At 42.3% G+C, this 27,070-nt stretch overlaps 1 protein-coding gene across 1 annotated transcript; it reads right to left on the reverse strand.

Moving 5' to 3' along the window:
- Positions 1-7,980: 7,980 nt before the first annotated feature.
- Positions 7,981-15,433, reverse strand: si:ch211-63o20.7 (uncharacterized protein LOC566836 homolog). Its single transcript, XM_036550327.1, has 3 exons — positions 14,810-15,433; positions 9,251-9,476; positions 7,981-8,213 (listed from the first exon to the last, which is right to left on the reverse strand). Exons 1-3 carry the CDS (start codon positions 15,431-15,433, stop codon positions 7,981-7,983), a joined length of 1,083 nt encoding a protein of 360 aa, XP_036406220.1.
- Between the last annotated feature and the right edge of the window lie 11,637 nt (positions 15,434-27,070).

The raw sequence follows: 27,070 nt of genomic DNA on the forward strand, positions 1-27,070 counted from the left end.
ATAAATCATGTACTGAGACATTTTGGGCCGAAGTGAATATTTTTGACTGCAAATTCACCAGTTCTTTTGCAAAGAACTGTAGGTATTTTACCTGTTCACATAGAAGTAATCCAAAGAACTGATTTCAGATCAGACATTACAATTGGACACTCACTATAACGAGTTCCATGCATTTAGATATGGCAAAACAAGGCACTGCAGTACAGACACCAGGAATACACACGATGGCTACGTTTGCCAGCTCACGCACTGGTGTCACCACTTCTAATGCAGAAATGACACTCACAATCTCTGTGAAAAACTTTATGACACATAGCCAAATACTTAGTCTTGTTTTTGGGATTTTTCCTGGATTAAGTACCATTTTTATCGTTGAGAATTGCCGTGAATCAGGGCTCTGACCCACTATTCAATTTGTAAGGAACTCTTAATAACATTACATGGTTTATTGAAACAGTCAACAATTTCCATGCAAATTAATTGCCTAAAATTAATCAACCAAAATGAGAATTCACTGAAGAATTAACTGCAGGTCATTCTGAGTTTGCTTCCAGATTTTTTAAAAATAGGTTTTTGGCGGAAACTCTTCCCGCTGATTCCATAAAAGCGGGGGAAGCGAGGTTATACGCTCAAAATTGTATCACAGCCACAAAAAATATGTTCCAGTCCAGCTGTGGCCATGGCTGCATGTTGTGTCACATGCCTTCCGGAGTAACTCTTCAGGAGACCCCATCGGACAGTCTTGCTAATGGGCTTCGCTGGTTCATTTGACACAGTAATACCCAATTAAATTTCTATCTCGGCTGCAGCAAAGAGCGCCACTGTACCTGCCAAGCGGATGACGGCTGTCTGCGCTGTGGCGCTAAGCTCCAGTGAACTCCGCTCCTCTCGGCCCTCGTCACTGCACCGCTGCGGGCGATTTGTTGCCCGAGAAATGGCTCGCAATAAACAGGAAACGTTCGCGCGTGTAAAGACATCTCCTTTTTTTCTCTCTCTCTCTCCCAGCACTCATTCACCGTGTAATGATGACTAACGATTGATGTACCTTCGTAAATTCCGTGGAGTGGATTAGTGTGTGTCTTTATTGTGCTAACCTGTTGTGACAAAAGCAACGGGCGATGTGTCATCGAGCCACATCTGCTTCTTTCCTTTTGTTTTGAAATCTTCATTGACGCGCTCACCCGGTTCCTGTGCGTGAGCCAGGTCTTGTTCAAGATGAATTTCTTCCAAAATTAGAGTAACATTTGGCGCACTCTTGAAAATAAGATTAATCTCAGCACCATGTTTTCTTTCCAAATCCCCTTTTCTGATTGATACCTCTTTGTTACAGGGCTGTCAAATACAATATGATTTTTTTGGTAAAAATGATTGATTGGATGTATTCTCATGCACAGCATTTTAAAACAAGATGTTGCATCGTACAGATTGAATAAAAACCCATGACCACAAACATACTTCTATAACCAGGTACATCCACCCAACATGTGGGTATGAAACTAACAGCTCAGATGCCTTTAGATGTGCCATGAATATAAGCATGTAGACATGCACTGGTGGATAAAGCTCTATAAAAGCTGTAAAAGATTAAAAACAAGGAAATTGTATTCTATGTTATGACGTTTCATTGGCGGAGCTGTTGTATTTCAAGTTGAATCTGTTTCTGTTTTAGCCATATAATTTGTACATAGCCATTCTTCAAAAAGAAGAGGTCCCTCATACTGTTGTTCTAATTATGTTGGAAAATTGTCTTAGATGCAGGGTAAATGGGTTATCATCATTGAAAGGTTGTGGTGGAGCGGTGGAAAATCTATTACATTCTCTGTTCTCGTCCAAACGTATCCAAATTACATTGATGTGTGTATTAATACATCGAAGTATTATTCGCTTAATGCGTCTGTGTAATGTGTCTTCACTGAATGGAATGTGTCTGAAATAATTATTTTCCCTCCCCTCCCTTCCCTCCCTTCTTCATGTTGCCATGGAAAGTGCAGTAGTATGATACAGTACGCAGAGCGTCTTACTTGAGATATTCCATCATTGATGATAGTGCTGATTTCATCCATGGGGAAAAAGGAAGCGAGCAGGCTTTCGCACTCGGCAGCCTCACGCAAAGATTGCTGAAGATCCCTGCGCTAGGATAAAGTTGTGGCTTACAGAGACACATATTCAACCCTGGAAAAGCCTCCACAAGTAAAACCCCTTTACCTGTACTTTCTGCTGCAGGCATTAACAAGTTTCCCCTGGTAATTCTCCTGTATATTTCCTGCTGTTAAATCAGATATAACATTATTAAAATATGACTCATTTCCTTTTAACGTGACGGTTCTGGTAATGCCCCCTGATTTAAACTGGTTCCGAAAAAGAAAAGTAAAGGAAAGGTGGATTAATCAGTTTGGAAAATTACATCCGCTGATCGTATATTGGCGGGAAAGGGTGCTCCTCTGTCCAATCATTGATCGTCGAGGTCAGGTAATGCCCGATAACTGAGATTGGACAGAGAGCTGGATTGTGGCTGAGGGAGGCTCAGACAGCCGGTGCGTGCTTTGGTGCGTCACGGTCCTGAAGGCCACTTCGTTCTGTATCACCGTGCCGGGAAACAGCCACCGGTAGTGGAATGTAACAGACCTGCGTGGTTTATACGGTCGCAAGAGGTAATTATCAATTACGCCCAGGACTAATAGAGCTTTCCTGTCATTTCAATTCGTCCTCGTATACCATGTAGATTTATACGATTCGTTCAGTCGACTGATTCATTTTAATGTCTCTCGCTTGCATAGGGGTGAGCAAGCCATGACTAAAATCCATTTCCTCTTTGATGAGATGCTCTAAATGGCTATACTGTACTTGCTGGGAAAAGTGATTCATTTTAAACTTTGTCATTATGTGCAGAGTGATAGGCAGTTATCTTCAAATGCTTTTGGCCTTTTTTCATGCGGGTGGCAAAGAAAGTGGGTCAGAATGATTTAATTGTAAATTGTGGGGTTTTAATGAGGAAATCCCCCTTTGAAAGATGACACAGGAATACCAATTTTTGTCCACACGCCAAAAAAGATGGCAAACAGTAATTTTAGTGCTTTCTTGGTTTACTCCATTTTAGCATGACTTTTAAAAATAGGTATGATACGCAAAGTTTGTGGTATGTATTCTGGGGCTCATGTATTTATCATAGTTGGTTACACTTTTCTGGTAGGTCTGGACTAACAGACTAACGCAAATGTTTGATATTTCGTAACCATTCCCCAGTGAAACCTGTCTTTCTGACAGGTCTTTAGTCACACATCACCCTGCCAAACTCTCCCCGGTTTGCACTAGAGTACACATGCCATTGTATTTCGGTAACATCCAATCCCAGTCCTTGGACAGGTGAAAGTCTCACCCGGAATTACAAAGAACAAGACTGAAAAAACACTCATAACCAAGCTGTGGGTTCAATTCTCAGGTGGGCCACCGCTGGTAAACCCTCACTTGTCCCTGAATTTGCCTCAGTACACATCTGTCTGTACAAATGGATACTGTAAAAACTTCACGCTGCTTAAGTTGCTCTGGATGAGAGCATCTTTTAAGCAAAGGTAATGTAACACAGTGACTTTTGCCAAGAGAGCAGGCTGTGGAAACTCGGCACAGTTATGAGACAGTCACATCTTACAGCTGCCACAGTAAAATAGCTGGCAGCTTTATCTGATCGGAACTGGAGAAAATTCCTTCTGGGGAAGAGGGGCCAATTTGTTTAGAGATTTATAAATACCGGAGTTGGCACACAGTATAGGTGCATGGAATTATCAAAACGCTGCAAATCTTATTTCTTGAGTATATGAGTGATGATGATACACCGCTCACTTTTATCTAGGATGCAGTTGCTGTCCTCTCAGTCAGGTGTGACAGGGAAGTTATAAAGTGAGATAAACAAGTTATGTAAAATTGTGGCATGCACAAATGCATTGACAACATCAGTGGCTAAACTGGATATTTCACATTTAACACCCAACTGCCTTTTTTACTAATTTCTTTGAAGAAAGTTGTGAATATTAAGTTTAAAAACAACAATATTGTTTTATCCCTCTTCAGAGTATGTCAGATAGGACACTCTGTCCGAACCGTCGCCAGTGCGCTGACAGAGATGACGTCTGAGAAAGAGCATAGATGGAGGTGGTGGGCCTTTCAATTGTAAGGTGGCAGAGCATGGAGAAAAGGGCAAGGTCTCTCCGAGGAGGAAATGTCACAGATGTGATTCATTTAAAAGGCACTCAAGTGTGTCATCTCATTCCAAAGGGGAAGCCAGAAGGTTACTGTGCCTGCCCCCTATTTCTCAGTTTGTTTCCCATCCGTCTTTGCTCATCCCTGACCCCCTCCTCTTACCCCCCCCGCCCCATTTTCTTTCAATACAGTGAGCTGCTGTCCATTAAGTTAATGTATCTTTCTGTCAGAGTACAGAGTACTGCGCTGTGTATTTTCTGCCATGTTGATACCACTCTGGCGTAGAGCTTGACCTCTTGAACTAATGGTTTGGAGATCCTTCCGGTATCGACAGGACTGTTTCCATGGTGTAGCTGCTGGCCAGGTGGCCCTCCTTAGGATATCTTAGGAAAAGCACACTGTGTTTAAAATACACAGTCATTGACCCTTTCTGCATACGCAATCAGGCTAACCCTGCTAAGCGCAGGCCCTTGTAGGGCCTTAGCCCCTTTTCTTTTCTTCCAGGATGCTTTCTTCTCTGTGGGTAAACGGTGAAGGACATGGAAAAATAGAGGGTAACACTTTAAAGCAACTGCATCCCTAAAGTAGCTACATAGTACATTCATGAGAATGACATAACAGCAACTTTATGTGTTCCTTTCATGTTAATACACACTTGACAGTACAAATGAGAGATCCTATTGTAAGTAATGACTGGTTGACGTCGAATGATTTAAGTGTAGTGTGTAGCAGCCACACAACAAATAAGGCTTACTATTACAAAGCTTGTGTTATAAAAATATAGGTAATATAAAGCATTACCAAATAAAGATGAGATGTAGGCCTACATGAACGCGGTACATTTCTGAAGATAGAATCACTGAATTTTACATGATCTGTGCACCCTAGCTGGATTTGGACAAAGACTTTCACTAGTGGATCATATAGTACATCTGGTGACTGTAAATGATGATAAAAAAATTAATGTACTGAGAAACACACTGGTTCTCCTTTTCCTGCTCCTGTGAGCTCACCAGCGCCCCCTGCAATCGATGTTCAAGCTGCATGTGTTGTGTGGTTGGCTGTGAAACTGCTATTCAGTTGCTTACCATTCTAAAATGTGATTTTTCTTAAATTGTCTGAAATTATGGAGGAAATTAGGAACATGATATGAGACATGAAACTGATTTCTTCTTGTCAATTTATACGGTTTGATATATTTTGAAGAGTTACGGTTATGTTTTACTTAATGTTATGTAAGAATACTGGAATTTATTTAACATAACTTATTTGTTACTGGTGTTACTGGAAGCCTCGGTACTAGGGGAAACACTCTAAGTCAGGATTAAAATAGGGCCACAAAGATGGCACTGATAGATATATGCATTTCAAATTCAGAAGTTAGTTGTACATTTTGTGTTTATGTTATTTATGGTAGGGGTGAACCAGAGGAGCAAAATTGTCAGATGCAGAGAACACTACTCAGAATCATCCCAGCCTCACAGGAAACTGATTTGTTCCCCTCCTCCATGTTATTGGACATGGTCTATCGGTTGGCCTCACACCCTTCAATCTGATTGGTTGAAATTTACACATTGCCTCAAGGGAAAAAGAACGGTCCGTTAAAAACAGATCCCTATCAGTGTAACCAGGTTGAATTTCCTGTTTCTGTGCCACAGCTGGCACACAAATCTCTACTGAAATTATACAATTATAACATCAAAGGCACAATAAAAATCCAATAGAACATTTGTGGATGATGATATCAGCATGCAATGGAAAAAGGGTTTTGTTGACCCAAATGCTGGAGCCAAACCTGCAGATGGGTGTAAGCTGGCAAAGTTATCAGACAAAGTTCTAAACTTGCCATGTTGGAACCGCACTTATAAACGAAAACCGCAAAGGTAAGTTTGGTGTGTACAGGTGTGCGTGCCTATAAAACTCAGCAAGACGGAAGCAGGTTGAGGGGAAAAAGGTGAACCCAAATCACGTCTAGGATAAAACTCACCTTCCTTGAGTCCCGACTCAAATTAGACTTGAGGGCTGAGGTGTTTACCGGCCAGGCAAATTGGAGATGCCGAATGAAAGCACATATCCAGTCCCCTTGAACCCCGCAGATAAATCAGGCTGCAAATCACTCTATCGTTGAAGTGCTTCTATCGCCCAACCATCGGTGACAAACCACTCTGACTGTCCCGCCGTTTTCAATCGGACGTGCGCAGCGCAAATCTGATTTTGAAAGCAATTCCAGTTTGCCTGCTTTGTGCAATGAGCCCCAAGCTCCTCTCCATCCAGTTCTGCTGTGTGACCAAAGCACGCCACCGTTGCTGGCTCACAGGTGGAGGCTACAGGGGTTACAACACAATAATAAAAGATGATGTGAAGGAAGGGCTCGCTAACTGGTGTCTGGTTTGATTAGTGGCAGGAGTTCTTTTTATTGTGTAATTAATTTATCTGTATTAATTTTATGTAACCGATCAGTGGAGTATCACTTTCTAAAGAGCATGACTGTCTCAGGAGAATGTTATATAGTATATAGCTATAGGGAGAGATGAGAGATATACATGGTGCCCTTTAGGACCACCAAAACGACCACTGCTATGGTGTCACAAAGTGGCTTTACATTTACATTTTGCCATTTAACAAATGCTCTTATCCAGAGTGACTTCCAAAGTAGGGATAAAACTTCCCAAGTGATGACACTTGTCAAAAGTAGACAGGTTGGTGCAATCTGTTTTACTGTCTCACGAATTTGGTTTTTGGCCTGCTGTGAAGTTTCAGCTCAATGTGACATTTGTCACGCTCAGTCTATCAGGAAGTAGCAGAAGAACATCTTCACCCACTGGCTCTCTACAATAAACAACCTTTCCAAATCCAGCTGTAAGAAGCCTGAAAACTACACTGTGTGGAAAAGATAGGACGATTTGGGGCAAACAGTGGAAGAAAATCTTGTGCACAATGACATGAACACAAGTGTAATCCATGCGTATGATGCCCCACTTGTTATCCTCCATGGCCAGCATGGTCAACACAAAATGTGTACCTGTTCACTGTAAATGTTCATGTAGTGCCAAGCTAGCTTGCATCATCCTTTCTAAGTTTGAACAGTCCTTCTGAAAACAGGCACTTCTTTTAAGCTAAGCAATGTCCAATGAACATCCACAGACTGAAGAAAGTGAAAATGTCCAAGCTCACACCTGACTTTGGCGTGTGTACTTCAGTTTCGAACTTCACATAATATAAAGATGTCAAGCTGAACCTGGTTCACTGTCAGTGTATTTATTTTTAATTAAATGTTCAAAAGTAACACACCCTTGAGGTTGGGCTTGTAAGACATCCTGTGTAGTTAGTAAATGAGGCTGAAGTCTTAGATCTCATTTGAACGAGGCATATTACTGTTCATGTATGATGAGTGTACTGCCAAGAATGTGCCATAGTCTATGATATTCTTTGAAGTTGTATTTATTACCTCTGTGTTTTACATAAATATGGAGAGCAAAGACAACAGCTACAGATACAGAGACACAAAACAGGAAACAGTACTGCAGAAGCAGTTCAGTGTAGTTGCTGATTTAATTATATTAGCTACTTTTTGTTTTGAATAAAGCATAACAATATCACATTCACGTTTCAAAGCCACGTTTACTCAAGAAGCTCATTGTAACAAAAAAAAAAGAGTAGTCTCCAACAGGGCAGAGAAGGATTGACAAAACTCAGTTGTGATGCCTTTAAGTGCTGTCCGTTTGTCCTAAACACATGTGAGGAGGAGCAAAGGCTGCTGGGAAGCCTCCGAGCTCCGCCATGACGTTACTGCGGGTGTGTGATGTGCCGCACCCTGTCCTCCAGCTGGTGCGCCGTTGGTCGCGCGGCAGGGTCTGAGGCCAGCATGTCCAATAGCAGGGCGCAGAGCTCCGGGGAGGGCGGGGCCGGCAGGGGAGGGGCTCGTCGGGCCCTCATGGGGATGGACAGCTGCAGGTCAGGGTTCTCGCACAGGGCCTCCCCGAGGGGCACCAGCCAGCGGCCCCGGCACACATACGCTCCTGCATGGGTGCGAAGCAGAGGCGCCGCTCAGAGGCAGGTCTCACACACACACACACGCACACACACACAGGCACACACACACACACACACACACACACACGCACACACACACACGCACACACACACACACACACACAGGCACACACACAGGCACACACACAGGCACACACACAGGCACACACACAGGCACACACACTTAAACAGGGTACAAAAGGAAGGTAGGACGTGCACACAGAGACGCAAGTAAGACAAACTCACTTGAAAAATCACAGAGAGGGCACTACATGAACTTAATGAAAAAGAGGAAAAATCCAGCGAGAATACAAATTGCTGTGTGTGTGTGTGTGTGTGTGTGTATATATATATATATATATGTATGAAGGTCCAAACAGCTGACCTTTTCATCTCCCCGGCAGCTCTCGGGGCAGACGATCTGCTGCAGTGTAATTATTTAATCATTTTTACTGCTGGTGGGCTCGGCCTGCGGATTCTGCTGCTCTCCGCATGGCTGCACTGCACAGCGACTGCTCCGCGGAAATGGGGCCTCAACTGCAGTTTGCATTCGAATTTGATAAAACCTTACGCCATGTCCCCCCCATTAAGACTAACATCACCTTAAATAAGTGTGGAAAAGTCCCAAAAGGTAATCTGTGGGTACAGACCAGTGTTGCTAACAGAAGACTTGAAATTAAAGCAGGAAGAAACAATCAGATCACAGACACCTTGGGGATGTACAGAATGAGCTTAGCTGTTGATTTTTTTTGTCTTCAGTCTATCACTAAATACCGCCATTGAGGCACTAATATGAAAAACGCAACTGAGCTTCCATGTTCCTCATAACACTAACACTCTGAAAGCATGTGTGGTGGGGAAAATAAAATAACAGGGCACAGAGAATCAGCAGGATCAAGGACAGCTGATCTCACGCAACACCAGCGGTCTCATACTACCTGCCACGGCTCCCTCCTGCAGCCCGAATGCCCCTCCGCTGTATCCGAAATCCCCCTGTTCCCCTCTCGGATGACAGCGCGCTCACCTAGCTGCTCCTGGTTGGAGCCGTCCTCCAGGAAGGTGATCCTCTCCAGGGCGGCCCAGAAGAGCACGCCCAGGGAGAAGATGTCGGCCTGCGCCGTGTAGCTCCGGCCGCCCCACACCTCGGGGGCCATGTAGAAGTCCGAGCCGCAGGTGGAGGAGAAATGCTGCCGGGTCAGGTCCCCCTCGGCCGAGCCCTCCGTCACCTTACTGAGCCCAAAGTCTGCAACCTGCCGCACAGAAGGACATGACTAAGGGATCTTTTGTTGACCGTATAACTGGGAATTCAGGTGTAGGATGGGATTTTTTTTTTTTTTTACAATCATAAACATACAACTAGTTGTGCGCATTCAGAAAAACATTCTCGTTCGCTACTCAATCCTTGCCCTTGATGGTGCCAGTGTCTACTACAAGTTTTTGTTCCATCCATGTAAGGCCTAATTAACCATTTCACCCACCTTGATGGACAACTAATTAACCAGCTGAACTGATTTAAATCGTTACCCTCAGGCCTGAGGTTGACACTGGCTTCCAGCTTGACTGCTATCTTACAGAACCAGGTTTTAGTAGCCCTGATATAGTGTTAGCTGGAAATGCAACGCACTTTAAATGTAAATTCTAAACCTGGTTTTGGGTACAACCGAGAAAGCTCACATCAAACCTTTGTTTTGAAGCTGGTCATTAAGGGGCTGTTTTATGTTTGACTCTGTCCTCATCTTGGGTGAGCAGAAAAAAAAGGTCAAAAAGAAAATTCAGCATTTTCTTTTGCCTTCCTCTGACTGCAGTTTGCCTTGCACAAAAGCCATCTAAGCTGCTTGAAAGGTAATGTTAAATGAAGTCAGGAAGAGGGATCAATGCTCTGTGAAATTGCATCGCGAGCACAATTTGTTGCCGCCGTTACCTTCCCGACGCACAGCGAAATGTTTCGAGTGGATCGTGCCCAATTGCTGCCTGCTCATTTACAGGGGCCTCGGCCATCTGCAAAGCTTTTTAGCCACTTGATTCATGACCCTGCTGTGCCATTCGTTGCACCTGGACTCTTTGCCGCACAGAATTAGCATCATGAATCTCTCAACTTTGAACCAGACTGGACAGTACATTGATTTTAGGAACTAAATGTAACACTTTCAATTTAGTTATCTGTAGCTTTTAGTGATGATATACAGAAACAATTACAGATGCTTTTTGTCTCACTCTATTGTTCTGTCTGCAATTTCTGTTGTTCACTGTGGAATGAGGAAATAAAACCGAGTCAATGCAGCCAATGGTACAGTAGCAAAGACTGGCACCTTAATCCACCGTTAGGTAAGAAGCACAGCCAAAAAAAACTATTTAACTATAATTTGAAGGGAGAGAATCTTTCCACCATGCAGTCATCTGTCTCATAGTCACTGAGCATATGACAATATTTTCTTTGTAGATCATCTGCTTTACTAGCAGTCAATGGTCTTGTGCTGGTACAGCTCTGACTGATGTATATGACTTTGAACATTCTTTCTGAGATATGCATGTTCATTGACCATGCTTAATTTATATTGAATAGTGGTACTCAAATTCATAAAACGTTTTAGACCTTATCATCAAATGAGCAATTAGAACATCCCTACATTGTAATTTATTTGAAGCTGCGAAGACTTGTTTTGCTAGATTTCAGCTGTGTGTATACTTGACAAAGCCTCAACTGTCTGATTTGAAGTTAGTAACAAAGTGTTTAGGGCTTAAAACACCCAATAAAAAATAAAAACAAGAAAAATACAAGTAATGCTGGTATTGCTGAATCACAGTCCACTTTTCTCAGAAAATTAATCTCTTACAAATCTACACACATTGATTCTCTAAGTTTATCACTTTCTTAGTGAATGCATGTAGGACAGATAGACAACCAGTCGTTTGCACTTTGGACTTTAGCACAGAGTTAAAAGGTCAAACTTTGGATATCCTTGCAGAAACACCTTATCCATTTAGCTGGATCAGCAAAACATTAACAGGTTAAACTCAGTACTTTACCCAAATGTCGGTGCCTCACCCAGGCCCTAAACCTGCAAACTCTGGGTTACAAGAGCAGTTACTATTACCCCACACTGCAGTCTATTGATTCATTACAGATATGTATGTAATTGCATTGATGTAACTGAAACACCGGCTTGTCTGGTTGCTAGGTATGTTTCCATGCTAGTGATTGTGCCACTGCGCTCATCCATCTCCTACCTCAGTTAGCTAGTCCCTATCACAGACACTCCAAGCTTATTAATACGCCCTGAAGGCAGGTTTATTCAAACGCCTATGATGTAGCTAGTAAGTACTTAGGTCATATGCAATATAGGCTACATCATTATGTTCATAAGACTTAATTTTGATTACATTTGCCCAGACTTACTATGACCGAAATGCCACCTCAAAAATACAGTATATCAGTATTTTCACAGAGATACGGTCCTCTTTTCTTTGAAATATGAACATTGTTTGCATATCAAACAACAGCTTGTTCTTTGCTCTAGCTAATTATTCAGAAAAAAAACCTGATGGAAAAATTGCATCAACCCATCATGGAAGGCCACTTTTTTGGTGGGGCATTTTCCCAGTTCACTATATTCAAATGTGTAGGGGTAGGAGCTAAGATTTTCCTGGGGAGCTGATATCGGGGTGGAGTATAATATCATACTCTTTCTGATGGGATAAAAAGTTAATAGACAGACATTTCCCTAAACTATATTTCACTGAATATCTGCTCACTGTGGCGTGACAATCAATTCATCATTGCTATTAGGTCAGATTATTTTCTCATTCCCATAATTCTCCTCGTTTGCTCTCGAACCGTGTCATTAACTCCATAAGCACACCAGAACATGCCCTTTTGGAAATCACCTTGGGGGAAAAATGAAACCTAAAACCACAACCTGGAGGGCTGCGGCGTATTTCCTTTTGGGTCGGGAGTAATGTTCGCAAAATGATTACTCGAGTCATGCATGAGAATTAGGCTCTCAAGAGTCATCAGCTGGGAAACTGTTAAAGCCACCATCCGTGGCCATTTGCGATCTTATACTGCGCCCAAAAATGAAAAGATACACATATGCCAGACTCATACTGCAGGCTCAGGTGTGCCATTTGGAAAAGCTCCACAAAAAAAATCCGTCCGAGGGTAACTGGATACGTTTGGTAACAAGAGCCAAATTGGATCCTGACTGTGCCGAGACTGAGAGATTATTTTTCCACTGGACAAAAAACCCAGCATGCATTTCACAAGCCAGTAATTCTATCAGTTTAAAAAAGCGCAAACAGTGATTAAACTCCAAAGGGGTCAATCACACAGGAACCTCAGCTCATTGAAATGCGGAAGCTAACTCTTTTTCATATATGATTGATCTGCTCCAAGATTCTAATGCTGATCTAGTTAGGTTAAGTGCTCCTATTGTACAAGAGATAGTTTGGGACATTATGAATCCAGTACTTCTTAACATATTCCAAGACTTAGTTGTGTATCCAGATGAGTTTTATTAGTCTTTCTCAATGGCATTAATGCCAGGGTCTAAGTTTATGTTAAAAGACTTACTGGATTATACGCTACCGAGAAGCTCAGTGGTTATGGTGCTTGCCCTGAGTGCAAACTGCGCTCTACTGCCTGGGTTCGATCCCAGCTGTGTCATCAGCTGGCAATGACCAGGAGTCCACAGCGGCAGAGCAAATTAGCTTCGTTCCGCTAGGGGTAAGGGTGGTTATGTTGGCAGGGGTTATTCATCTCTGCTCTAAGGCATTATTATAAAATATTTCCCGACACCATAAGAGCTCCTGTTACGTTGCTTGAATAAGACAAATGCACGTTCGGCCTGGATACTAAAGCCAATACTGACATGAACAAACATGGCAAAACAAACTGGTTTTATTACAGGAAGGTATGCTTCAGACAGTATCTAGAGACTTCTGAGCTTAAGTGGGTTACAAGCACTGCTCCTTAACACTAAACAGCACTAATGCAAACACTGCTATGGATAATGATTAAATGTGATTAACTGATCACACATGACTAACAGTGATACACTGAAGAGTGATGCTCGAGTGCCACCTCAGTAGTCAGAAAGGTTGGCTGGGCACAGGTGATGCGGTGACTAACATGTTGAATGTCAAGACTGTTGATGATCAAGGGTTCCTTCACACTACAGGTTTTGGATGCTGAGCTGAGTGTGTGTGCTGCTGGATGCCTGGGCCGCTCAATCCACTTCTCTCTATACAATTAACTGGCCTTTGGAAAGGCTAACGTAACCTAAAATCACTCATTTATGCAACAATTGCCAGGGATGCCCAAGGAAACACATTTCCTTTCAAAGCACTGACACATACAAACAAAAGCACAGAAATGAGTTGGCCAGGCATCCACAGGCTGACGCAGCAACATGAACATGGACCTGTGCGAGCTAAAATACTGCGAAATATAATGTTCAAAATTAATGCTGGGAAATTAAAGCATTTGAACATTTAACTGGCAGATACGCATCTAAAAATACCCTAATGGACTCAAATGTTTTGGCTTTTACTGAATCTGTTAGACAAGACAGACATTTGCTAAATCTAGCCCCTTACATTGATGTTGCCTTTACTATACTATAATATCGTGCATATTTTTAAAAGTGCCTTCATATAGTTTTACATTCTGTGTTGTTTGCAGATTTTTCCATATAGTTATTCATTTTTGTACATTATGACTAAAAAGGGAGGCAGAAGCCTGTCTTAATAGTTAAGCTGTGATCCTCATTGTGAACATGGAGTTTCCCTAACTGAAGAGCTCCCTCATGAGAAAACTTAATTTTGTGTGGGCGTGCGCGTGCTTGATGGGAATCACCCTTCCTCGTTGCCCACGGGCAGCACTTAATTCACTGTCACATCAAAGGGGAGATGCTGCCTGACATGAGACGGGGGTTTAGACAGCACCATCACGCTTTACCCCCACGTTGCCAGGCGCTTAATGAATAATTTCCCAAAACTGATTAAGTGTGATTAATGCTCCATTTTTATGGGGGTGAAACAGTGTCAGGAAGAACTTTTAAAAACATGCTTAAAATATTTGCTTAGATTTACCAGGCCTCCACAATGAACACCGGCAAACAAGAAAAGGCATGAAAAGGGTTAATAACAAAAAACTATGCCAAAGATCACGTTACGCCATAACACCCATACACTCACTAATATAGTTTTTTTTAAATTTAGAGATCCATTCTTCCTCTGGCTTCCTAAGTCAGCTTCCAGGCACTGAGGAGAGAGGCGGTGGGGCACAGCGGGCTTGTAACTGAAAGGCTGCAGGTTCAATTCCTCATTCAGGCACTGCTGCTGTACCTTTGGGCAAGGTACTTAACCCAGAATTGCCTCAGTAAAGCTGCAAGCTATATAAGTCGCTCTGGATAAGTGTGTCTGCTAAATGACAATAATGTAATGTAACTAAGACCATAACTTTTCCATTGTTGTTTTCTTTACATTGTAAATTTGTAATGCCTTAAAATTTCTTGTTCATCCTCCAGGGCTGAAATCCCACAGCACCCGCGTTTCTCCATAGCTTCACGACGACCCCGCGTACCTTGATGAGTGGTCCAGAAGGGGTGAGGCGCACCAACACGTTGTCGGGCTTGAGGTCGCGGTGCACGATGCGCAGGCTGTGCAGGAAGGCCACGGCGCCGCTCAGCTGCTGGATGACGCTGTAGTTCCGCCGCGTGTCCGGCGGCCTGGACAGCAGGTACCGGTTCAGGTCGCCGCCGTCGCAGTACTCCATAACCAGCCAGAGCGCCGTGCAGCGCCTGGGGACGGGCTCGGCGCGCGCCGGCCTCTTCCGGGACCTGGAGGATCCCACGCCGGACCCCTTCTTTTGGGCCTCGGCCGCAGACGCCACGCTCCCCTTGAGGGCGCTCTCCACCAGCTCCAGAGGGAGCTTCCCCGCTCGCAGGGGCTGGAGGGTCTTGGGCCCCGTCTGCAGAAGGCAGCAGTGGAGGGCGATGACGTTGGGGTGGCTCTTGGCCGTGGCTCTCATGGCCCACAGCTCCTGCAGGTAGAGTTCGATGCACTCGGGGCTGCTGCAGGGGAGACGTTTGATGGCCACCCTCTCGCCCTGGGCGCCCCACGGCCCGTTCTCCGCCACGCGGCCCTCAAACACCACCCCGTAGCTGCCCCGTCCGACCTCCCGCTCGAGGGTGTACACCTCCTCCATCCGTTCAGCTCTCCCACAATGCTGGTGTGTGAACTGTGCTAATCTCCTCTGGGGTGCTCCACCTCCGTGATGCTAAATCCAGTGTTTGACTCAGGTGCGTTGGCTGTAAAAGGAAAGAAACAACAGCCAGCACATGTGGTTAGCGGTGTCCTGTTTGTATAGTTTTTCATATTGCTTTATTATATGCAATGTGTAAGTCGCTCTGGATAACAGCGCCTGCTACATGACAGTAATGTAATGTATACAGGTCATAAAGTCAAAATATATAATTAAAAGTTCTGGAGCATAGTGTTAAGTAATTAATAACAACAACAGGATCTAGTTTAAGATATCTAAAAGTCTATTAATTAAAGTTCCCTATTAGCAAACTGCACGTAAAGTACAATATACTGCAAACTGCACATTGTACAATATACAATGCATCGACATACACAGACTGTGATACATACTATTATTATTTTCAAGTGATTAATCACAGCACTCAGAAAAATGTTATGCAATACTAAGTTACAGCAAACCAGGTAACGTCAGTTATATAACTAGCCTAGTTTCAGTTTCAAACCAGAAACAAACAGCATGAGGGAGGAATAAAAACCTTTCAAAGCCCGAACACTGGTCATCTTTAAAGCTATGTTAACAAGCAGAAAATCTAGCCAGCAGTACAGCTAGTAACCCCAACTACTACTTAGCTGTCTAGCTAACGTAACCTAACGTTATCTCTAGTCAAATCGTTCACGGGAACTAGGTAGCCAGCTAACAAGTTTGAATGTGTATAAGGCCCCCTAGAGCTCATAATGGTCACTCAATATATGTACAGTATGTGTAGTCACACTTGCTAGCAAATTTAGCAATAACATTTATTCTCTCAGCTAGCTAGTTAGAGAACTTAGGACGTGTGGCTAGCAAACATCCCAACACATTGTTAGCTAGCTAGCTTACTATTGAGCCAGACTTCGCAAATCTAACTAGCTAACGTTAGCTAGCTAACTTCGACAGACTAGTCGATTCACAACATAGATGAAAAGAAATACACTTACCCATAGATATTCACAACTAGCAATGTAGTTTATTAACTTTATACGTGCGTTTATTACAGGCCTATTAACGTAGACATAGCTCAAAAGTCAAATGAAAACAAAGCTGCATCGCTCAAACTTCCGTCTAAATCGCAAGTTTATTTTCCAACTTCCCGCTTGGCGTACCTTAGAGTAATTCGGCCTCTCATTGGCTATCGACCAACGTCTAGCAGCCTATCCTCAACTACACATTTTCTCATAAAACAAGATAGATGTCACTCAAGTTTTGAACCGACCAATCAGATCGTTTATTATATAGCCCGTGCAACAGTTCGTGTTCATCAACACCTGTCATAAACGGTTGTATTCATTCTGTAATCTGTATACTTCGAGTTGTTGGGATGGGTTGCAACAATCGGGGAGTTTGCAGTGTAACTGAATAATACAGGGAGAAATCTCAAGGTAAAAATGTATGCGAGGCATACTGGACTGGATTGAAATTGAGCGATTTTAAAGAAGTATTTTGTAGTAATCAGATCCGTCATGGTCAGTGAATTCAAGTGTTTAGCTATTTAGTCCATGAAGAATTTGCGCTATCTCTTTGAATGCAGCTTTTCAACGGCATGCTACATTTTTATTATTTTCGTTGCAGTTATGTATCAGAGCGCCCTTCTCTGTTCGCAAAATTCGTTATGGAGGTTTACTGCTCAGTTCGCTGCTGAGCAAGGCGCACTGTAGACGACTGGAATAAAGACAAACTGAACGATTTGACCACCGAGGTCAGAGGTGGGCTGGAAAGGAGGCGTAAACTGAGGCAGTTTCTCTGCGTCTATCAACGGGTGGATGCATTTAAGTCTACACAGGTTGTCCCGCTACAATACAGTGCGGAGTGATGGAACGCTAATGCAACTCACATCTTTGGCATTAAATTCTGTTTGCTCACTGAATAAAGACAACATTCGTGGCATAAACAAGATTTTTGTAAGCCATTTTATTGTGAAACAGGTACTGCTTTTGTTCATAATGGAATACCATTTCATTACATCCATCTCTCTTGTGACGATGTTGGTGCAGTTTAGTCCATCACATGCATGCCTCCCATGATTATTTTCCTCCTTTGAAGTCCCATAATGCAACAGGACAGTAAACACCAAATGGAGGACAAGTGCATCTCCCTGATGTTATCATAGCATCTCACAGGTGCTTCACGAGTTACAGGGTGCCGAGAGTGATGCGATGAGATATCCCGGGCCAATGAAACCCACCCAAACCAGATGGAATGAAGCCAATTGTGTTCCGTCACTTTGGACTCCTGGTCATTGTTGGTAAATGACATAGCTCAGACTCGAGCCCAGGTCTGAGGTGTGGGGCTCTGTCTGTGTGCGGAATGAGTGCCTCAGTCAACTGGGCCGCTCGAGAGCACCTTGAATTTTATTCTTGATGACACAGAGAATATCACTTCAAAAGATCTTTCCCAGGACCTTTCACATGCCTCACCTCTCCTTGTCTCCCTTTACTAGCTTTGAGTTGCAGTGTACATTAAATTCAGAACCCTGGTGTTAACCTTCCAGGCAGTGACAGGCACAGTTCAGTCTTACCCTGAATCCATTACCTGACCTTATACCCATGCATTAACTCTCCATTTGGTAGTCTTTTGTGATATGTGCTTACACTCCTTAACTAACATTCCGACTCAGTCTTTGTCTTGACAACTTGGAAGTGTGCCACACTGTTAGTCTCAATGAATATGGTATTTTGATGCAAATTAGTGCCGCTGTTATGGATCATAGTTCAGCACCACGTGAACATTGATATGAATGGTGTTGCACTTATAGATCATTGTATGGCCCCACACGCACATTAGAGTGATGGATATCGTAATAGAGGATAATTGTCAAGCACTAAATGTTTGCTAAAGCAATTGCTGTTATATTGGCACATCCACTGAATGCAGCTGTTAAGGAGCTCTTTGCATTCTTGGGTAGTCAGTGACATTTTTAGTCATTGCAATCTATCTCAATAAAAATAGTTATTCAACAATCCATTCTTTATACTTTTCCTTCCATTTTGAAGCTATTTCTTGCAGAAATGCAAGCACTCCAGGCTTGGATAGAGCTATAGAGATCAGAGGTAATGTAAATTTCTGCAACAACCATGGCCAAGCTGTTGTGTAACTGAAGTTAAGCTAGTATTACAATGGGATTTAAACAGGGCCCCTCTAGTGTTTATTGATTCCAGCCTGAATAACATGCTTTACACCAGGTAAGTGAACTTCACAGCCTCTATCAGCAATCAGTACACTGCAGTTTTATTCAATGTAGCCCCTCTTCCAGGTCTTTCAACTGTGCATGTCACGTTTGAGGAAGGTCTCTACCTGTAAAGCAACTGATAATTCAAGGCCATAAACAGAATATGCATCAGAGTTTGGTGAGCAGCCACAACCCTCATGCTGACAGGACAGCACATCCTTGTAAAGGATGACAGACCTTTCCACCTCCTGAAAGACCCACATTACAGGGGTTAATAGTTCTGCTAATGATTTCGGTAAGCACGCTCTCCATCCCGCTAAGCCCGTCAACATTTACTTTTAACAGCATACCAGAATGTGCATCACATTGCTCCTCTGATTCATTTTACACACTGGGGTTGCCAGGTTTGGCTGTTTATATGCATGACTGGCTGAAGTTTTCCTCATGTGATACTGTTTTGAAAGCCCTTCCAGTCCAATATCAGCTCCACAGAAACTGGCATCTATAACCTTAAAACCCCACATACTGTACATCTTTAGGGTATTTATAAGATACTGTTACACAATCTTTACCTGTTCATTATCTTTGATACATACAAAAAATGGTTTGGTTTTCTCTAACAATGAAACAGGCCTTTTAAGGAATGTTGCTATTGCAGTGCAGTCAATATTCTGTCAAATTGAAAAATCAAAAAACTCCTGAAGAAATGAAACTCTCTCATAGGAATGGATAGCAGCACTGTCTTCTCATGCATATTGTTGAATCTGAAGTTTAAGAGTCAGTGAGAAAAATCCCGATTCTGCATCAACACAGAACACCTGCAGCTACAGAGATAAGCTGTCTTATCGCCCACATGAGCCTGGCCCAATGCTCTCCCTCCATTTCTTGATGGATCTTGTTCTCTTGAGAGTACCTAAACCATGCTTCCGTAATTGCTGTTTAAGTCTGCATTGATTTAACAGAGATTGCCAAGGAAATTCTATTTCTGGAAATAATGTGTTGTTACCGCCTTTGAGTGCCCATAGAGTTCTAAACTATATCACGATTAATCAATTTCAGGAAAAAAATGGACACTACTTATAACTGATGATTACAATTATTTCAGAACTAAAACAGGACAGTGAATGTAAGACTGTATAAATGTATAATCAGGGATTTGTTTCTCTGTCTTGCTCTTCTATCTGCATTTTCTGTAAATCGAACTCTGCAAAGCTTGTGGATTATCCTGTATCAGAGTTTCAGTGACTTGATATTTATTCTCTTTGCAATGATCTAAAGAGTATTGTGCTCAGCCATCAGCGCAGCTCAGCTACTCTCATATATGTATGTGTTTGTACGTGTGTGTGTGAGTGTGTGTGTGTTAGTAAGAAATATGTCTCAGATTCTTAGTAAATTCCAAGTACTTAATTTTTGGCAACATGAACTTTTCTCCATGTGAACTGTCCCTGAAATGGGGGCTGTGTTGCTTCAAGACTATGCCAAGTGTGTTTTCTGGGTAATGCCTCCGGTTGCCGTTATGGCTGTTTAAAAACTAAAAGAAGATGAAGAAGAGAAGTACTGCATTCTCTGAAAGAAGTAATTGACTGGAGACTGATAACCAGTATGTTACCTCTGATGGCACGGGCTCTGGTGATCAGGGAGGGACAGCACACCTGAAACTGTAGACCTAGTCAATCACATGACATTTCTTCTCCTGCCTGGATTGAGTTCTCTGTCTCAAGCAGGTGAAGTTAATCTGTGCTTGTACAGTACTTGGGCAATAAGCCTCACTTCATACATATATCTGCCTGATCAGACATCAATATGTTATGCACTTTGCAAAATATAATTGCATTTAATATGGTCTGCCTTTCTTCTGAATGGACCTGAGTGATTGTCCCTGACATACGGTATTGGTGAGCAGCCATGAACTCTGTGGAGGAGTCCCTGGGTGTCCACTGCCAAGTATATCTACAAGGAGGATGGTGCAACCTGCTGGTGAGATTTGTGCAGAATGTCTGGGCTAGTGCTGGTTTAATACTGTATTAACTGTGTCTGTGTAGTTGGCGCTGCAAAAAATGAAATATGGCTTTCAGGGAAATGCTGGGCACCACACAGCTCAATTAATCTTTATGTTGACAATTAATCTTTATTAAAAATTGATTTCTATGATTTGGTGAGGGTACGTGGATTGGTCCTCAGGTCTAGATGTTTGCCGTTTTTTGGAAATGCACTCATGGGATTTCTTGACCATGTATTTAGAGTTAGTAACATAGTAAAAAAACGATGTGAGTTATGAAAGCAATTATTTGTTTGTCACTAATGTTATATTCCGACAAGTTAATGACGTACGTCTATAGGCAAAGTTAATTATCAAGTCTCCTGGCAAATAAGTGCTCATAATTAGTTCTGAAATTGGGGTCACTGTTGCTAATTTATTTCGAGAGCCTACCCAAGACAGAGACAGCAGAGAAGAAGCCTTCAGCATTTAATTGGTGCATTTCAGAATGGTTCTTTTCTGATAAGTCACCAGTTGTGAGTTTGATAACTGGCTCTTAAAGAATCTGCTTAGAGATAATTAAGAGTGGTTACAGTTTTGTGAACAGACTGCTTGCTCATTAGTCCACCCAGGATGTGATTTGTGATATTAGAGACAAATGGGTAGGGAAAGTAAAATCTGAGTGCAAAAAGAAATCAAATTCTCCAGGAATGTTGTTCGAATAGCCATATGCAGCACCCGTGAGAGTTTTGCGAATAAGATTGGTGGTTGAACATTTGCTGGAACGTGCAGAGTTGGCTACACCCCACAGTAACTGTTTTTGTTATCAAGGCAGAGTATGCAATATTTCTGTTCCTGGGGGTGATTATATGTCGATGGTACATTTTGCCTGCTGTTTCTAACTGTATCTACTTCTTTGGCAGCCTCTGTATCTCTCACTGACTTCATACTATAAAGGCAAGTAAATGCACATGCAAACATTCTCTCTCTGATATCAGCCAAACCCCAATGAGAATATCTTCCATGTGCATCTGTATCAACATCTCCACTCTCCTGCTTTTACAATTCTGATTGTATCAGCATTTTCATCATTTTTATTTGGTCTGATTATTTCACACAGTGCCCCATATCCAAGTGAGCAGTATGTTTTCCGTCTCTAACTTTAAAGCAGTGTGTTACACAGCATGTCCGCGGTGCTGTATGAAGTAGATTTAGCAGCAAGGTGAATACACAATATGAGAAGTGATGTTAACATGTTAAAAGAGGACCATTCGGCCATGAGAACTCAGTGAGTTCATTCCGAAGGGCACTACCCCCTCTTAGCCGAGGGGCTCAAACGCGAGAGTGGGCTCTTTCTCGGCCAGGCTTCGTTCTGATAATCTTTTTAAGCTCGTCCTGGGCTTCCAAGACCCCTTTCTTGTGATTTTCTCGTGATTATTGCATCAAGGTGAAAACAATCAGACACATCCTTCCTGCGAGGGCTAATAATGCGAGGAGAAATGAAATGGAACCGGCATGCAGGGGAGAAGTGGAATCCCTGGCAGTGAATTAATTACGCCGTATTGTTGCTCCTCAACGCAGCCTCTGCGGTCCTCAGCGTGGGGCTCTTCTCATTCTGCGCTGAGTCGAGTAAATGAGTGCCGACCCCCACCTTCCCATCAGCCCCAGTCCACAGTGAAAGAAAAAAAAGAAAAAAACACCGTCACACACAAATCCTTGTCTTTCAGGCCGCCCCCCTCCGCCGGACTCCTGCTCCCTACCACAACCCTGGGAATCACGTGAAATTGCTCCCTCTTGCCTTTTTGGTTGAGGCTGCTTACTCGCCACGGCCACAAGCTCAAACCCTCTTGAGGGCGTAATGTGACGTGGTCACTGCCGAGGAGTCGCCTGGAGTTGCGTCACCAGCGTTTTCCCCTTTCTTGTGTAAATGTAGCACAACTGAAAGATGCACCTATAAACGTCTGATATGACGTGTGCCTGCATTAGTGGGAACAAGGAACAGTGTGTAGTTGGTTTCAGCCTCCCCAGGTGCAAAAGCAGTGTTTCTCAGGCAACTCAAGATCCCACAAAACTTTTGACATTTATTCTACTTTTGTTAATATACAGTGGTGTAGCAGGGATTTTATTAGAGGGGGAATGTTATTTTAATGACATCATCACAAAGAATGCCGCGCACACAGACACAGACACACACACACACACACACACACACACACACACACACACACACACACACACACACACACACAAAGTAGAATTAAAATAATCGCTAGATACAGAAACTACTTATGCTTACTTTAGCTACTATATTACAAAAACTAACATTATCAACAACATTCATAATGTGTGCAGCATTGCCTCATTCATAACCACACACAAATCATGCCAATTCATAACAATAGCAGACACACAGGATCTGCAAACTAATTCACACCAAACGCATAGTCAAGGAACAGTCACGTATGTATAATTACAGGCTGGAGTAGCTCCAAGTTGGAGGGGGCGTCATATCATTGCCATTGCTTATTTTTCAACATCACTTACATTGGTTTACTGTAACATTACCAGTCATTTCGATTACATATAATGCAAAGTTTGAAGTTTAGTTCGTAATCCCTAAAACACACCAAGCACAGCAGACAGCACTGCCTTGATAAAAATCACCAGTGTTACTCACTTTTGATATTTTGATTTTGACCACAATCTATAAAAATCTGTATTTTTTCTGGTGACTTGCCATTTTAACCACACTTTCGAGTTAACGAGGACATTTACCTCTGTCTCCTGTACAAAAGTAAGACAGGATGATCCATTAAGCAAGATAAATAAACACATAGCCTACACAGACGAATAGTTAAGGCTGACAAATAGGGTTACATATGTGTAAATGAGAATTAGGTGGGTGAGACAAGTTAGTACGAATTTGTCCAGATCACCCGCTGACTTATAAACAGCAATTATTTTCAGGAGCATCTAAGGCCTTTGTGTAGCTTCTGTGCTAAATTCATTAAATCCGCAAAATTAATAACCTTTAGCTCGGTCCGCCAGGTGATTACTTTAGGGCTCCAATAAAAGACCTGCAGTGTGGCCCTCACTGATCCAGGCTCTGCATCAGTGGTTTTCATCACTCTAAGACAATAAAAAGCTGTGTGCCGAAACTGAAGGAAGAGACGGTAGGATATTGGCAGAGCCTGCTTCGGGTAATGCATAATTTAGGTGAATATATTTGCTAGTTTATTTCATTACTTTCAAACATGTGTCATGCTTTGTATCATAATCAATTACATGACTGATACTTAAATATTCCAAATGTTTTATATATAGTATATTATAAATATAATACATATATGCTTCACACATATATTCCTCTAGGTAAATTTTAACTTTTTTACAGTGATTCACCTGTATGCTGACATACTAGAAACAGGTTTTTTAGTGAACCAAGACTATGAACCTCACCATATTAATGCTGTCTCCACATCAGATGGGTTGAGGAATATTTGATTCACTGTTTTCCCTATAGCATCATGCAAAAAATAAAGCAATGGTATATCTTACAGTTATTTTCATATATATTTTGAAGTGGATTTTGATAGAAATGTTCAGTATTTGAAAATGACCCCAATGATGTATGTTTTTTCTAACTAAGCACACAATATGTCATTGGCAGTGTAATGGTACAGAAAATTATGCACATATTTAAGTTGAATATTGCACCATAGCTCTGTGAACAAGCATCTGCAATGAAGTCCACATTTTTTCAACATCTTCAGAAATCACAGGAAGCAATTCAAAACAGTGCAAATGAGAACAAATAATGTTTTCTTACATCATCGATAGCCAATAAATAGGTTTGCAAAGCCCCCTTAAATAAACGGTTCCTGTCCCACGTCATCCTTTACCATTAATCACTAATGGCAGGATGACGATGACATCCAAACAACCATCTAATGGTACTAAAAGTGGCTTTCTTGGACAAAAGACAAAATGTAAAATCCATTTGTCCAGACACTAAGGTGCAGATCCAGAGAGGAGAATCATGAAAAAGGAACAGCAAAATGGAGAGAAGTCATTCAGGTTTGAAAAACATTTTAAAACGGGCGGAAAAGGTGAAGACTCTTGTGCAGCATGCAAGAAAGTGAACACTTGGAGCTGAGGCAGGAGTGACTGTATTGTCCTTTCTAAGTCAAATTTTAGTGTTAATACACTTTAACTAACGTATGGTCACTGTACATTTACTACATAAATGTGTACTTTTTGTTTAAGCAGCACTTTGTTATATATCTTTAGTGGTGCTAAATGAATTCGTTTTCCGAAGTTTTACCTCTCTATGTCATTCCGTATATTTTTGTGTTGAAATGCTCGGTAGCACAGTGACCTGAATGCATCACAAGGTATAAGATTATTTTGTTGATAGTGTAGATTTCCAGAGATTATATCATGCAGTCTAAAGGGAGTAATGTCTCCAATTCAGCACAAAACACCGCTTAAGCATATTTGTCACCATTTAGGCCTCATTTAGGTGACTTTCATCTGAGACAACATGGAACAATTCACCTCTGATTCATTAAGGACTATAATGCTAGTAGATGTACATTGGTTCATGAGTTTGAAAATCCAGAATGCAGTGTTAAGAAGTACACAGAAACATGCTAAAACATGATACATTAAAATTGTGGTAGAGATGGTGTCTGAGTGGCATTTTGAAATTATTCACAGATGTAAATTTCCTTTCATTTTTTGGATTTCATCATTTTCATTTACAATGGGAATATATTACACAGGAGACGTTTCCAAAGATCAAAGCTGGTTATAAAAATAACTTTTCGGCGTTCAAATATGATTATTCCCGGGTTTACAGGCTCATTCAACAAATACTGTGTCAGTCTTGGCTGTTTACAAATGTTTGAGCTCTTTTAATTAATATTTTCACAAACACCGTTTCAAAAAAAGAATTGTTGCACTGCCAGTCAACCCTCAAAATAGAAAATTTCAGATAAGTACTCACACTAAGGTAGAATAAATGGAGCTAAAACATTCTCCACAGTACTTCCCAATGTCAGTGGGTGCTGATTTACAGAGCTTGGCTTCTAACAACCTGTCCTGACACTGATGAAGCCTGAGGCATGCCAGCCACTGCGACCTGCAGTCCACCGCTAGAGACCTCAGCTCCTGCCTCATGACCGCTCAGTGCGTGAAGATTACATGATGGATATTGCAGCACTTCACAGATATGTAAGATTGCGGAAAATGGGTTCACAAATCAAGAGGCACGCAGCACGGTCAGCCCTTTGCATCGATCCGAATCTGATGTAGACGTAAGTGTTGTTGATATGGTGTCTCTCAGAGCGGCCATGGCATCTTAGTCTGCCTGGCCAATCTGTGAATAAGACCCGCAGTTATGTCACTGTCATTCTGGTGCCCACTTGGCCTCACACATGCGTGGGCCTTTCGCATTAACCATGTGGCCTCTGAACCGCCCCCCGGGGGGTTCAGTGCTCTGGGTCTAGTGTGGCAATTAGTCACGCATGGAGACAGACAGACGGCTTGATCTTGAAACTAACTGATCGCAGATGACAACACACTTAAAACGGACTGGATCTCTTCCTGAACCCTTTTTTTCCCTCCTCTTCTTGGAGGTGAGACAGCATTTGGTCATGGGTCCTCGGAGATGTGTTCTTTGCCTTTGGGAATTTTTGTTTTTCTACCCAGCCTGCTCACTGACTGTAAATCATCTTCTTGTTGTCCACATTCTGATTCTCATCACAGATAATTGTAAACAGCACTCTACCAAATAGTGTTGATTGATTAATTGATTGATTAATTGTTACACAAGCAGAGCCTGTGCAAATTTTAATTATCCCAACAAGGTCAGGTAGGGCTCATTGTGGAATTAAAGACAGCAAAGGATGGAAAGCAGAGAGATGTCTGGATTTGCCCTCCTCTAAATGGTCATTTTAACCACCAAGTGCTAATCACGGGATGTAAGGACCTTGTACCTAAAATGGAATTCAACAAGGATTTTTTTTTCTAAATTTAAAGGCCAGATCCATACATGAACAGGTGAGAGACTGAGAAAGGTGGGCTGAGGCTTGTGGTCAATGCAGGATATAGCACTTACACACTGTGTAATGCACAAAAAATGTGTAATTTTAGGTCCATTAGTTTGTTCCTGGAACTAGTGACATAGGCTGAGGTGCATACGTCAGCATTGACTAAGGGATGTGTTGCCATCGAACATTGTGCGTAATAACCTCCCTCTCCATTGCTGTGTTAGAGTTATCAAATGAGTGGAGGGGGGGGGGGAGGAGGGGATAGGCTGGGCTAAGGGGAGGGGGCGTGTCAGTATAAGAAGGGAGCGTGACAGCATCCACTTAGTAGTTACAACCAGAGG

The sequence above is a fragment of the Megalops cyprinoides genome, chromosome 17, assembly GCF_013368585.1.
Source record: "Megalops cyprinoides isolate fMegCyp1 chromosome 17, fMegCyp1.pri, whole genome shotgun sequence".
NCBI lineage: Eukaryota > Metazoa > Chordata > Actinopteri > Elopiformes > Megalopidae > Megalops > Megalops cyprinoides.

Excerpts from the sequence above, each read along its gene's own strand:
- si:ch211-63o20.7 (XM_036550327.1), bottom strand. The coding sequence starts at position 15,433 with ATGGAGGAGGTGTACACCCTCGAGCGGGAGGTCGGACGGGGCAGCTAC. Across the intron at positions 9,477-14,809 it reads CTTCTGGACCACTCATCAAG|GTTGCAGACTTTGGGCTCAG; the intron begins GTACGCGGGGTC and ends TCTGTGCGGCAG. Across the intron at positions 8,214-9,250 it reads CTCCAACCAGGAGCAGCTAG|GAGCGTATGTGTGCCGGGGC; the intron begins GTGAGCGCGCTG and ends GCACCCATGCAG.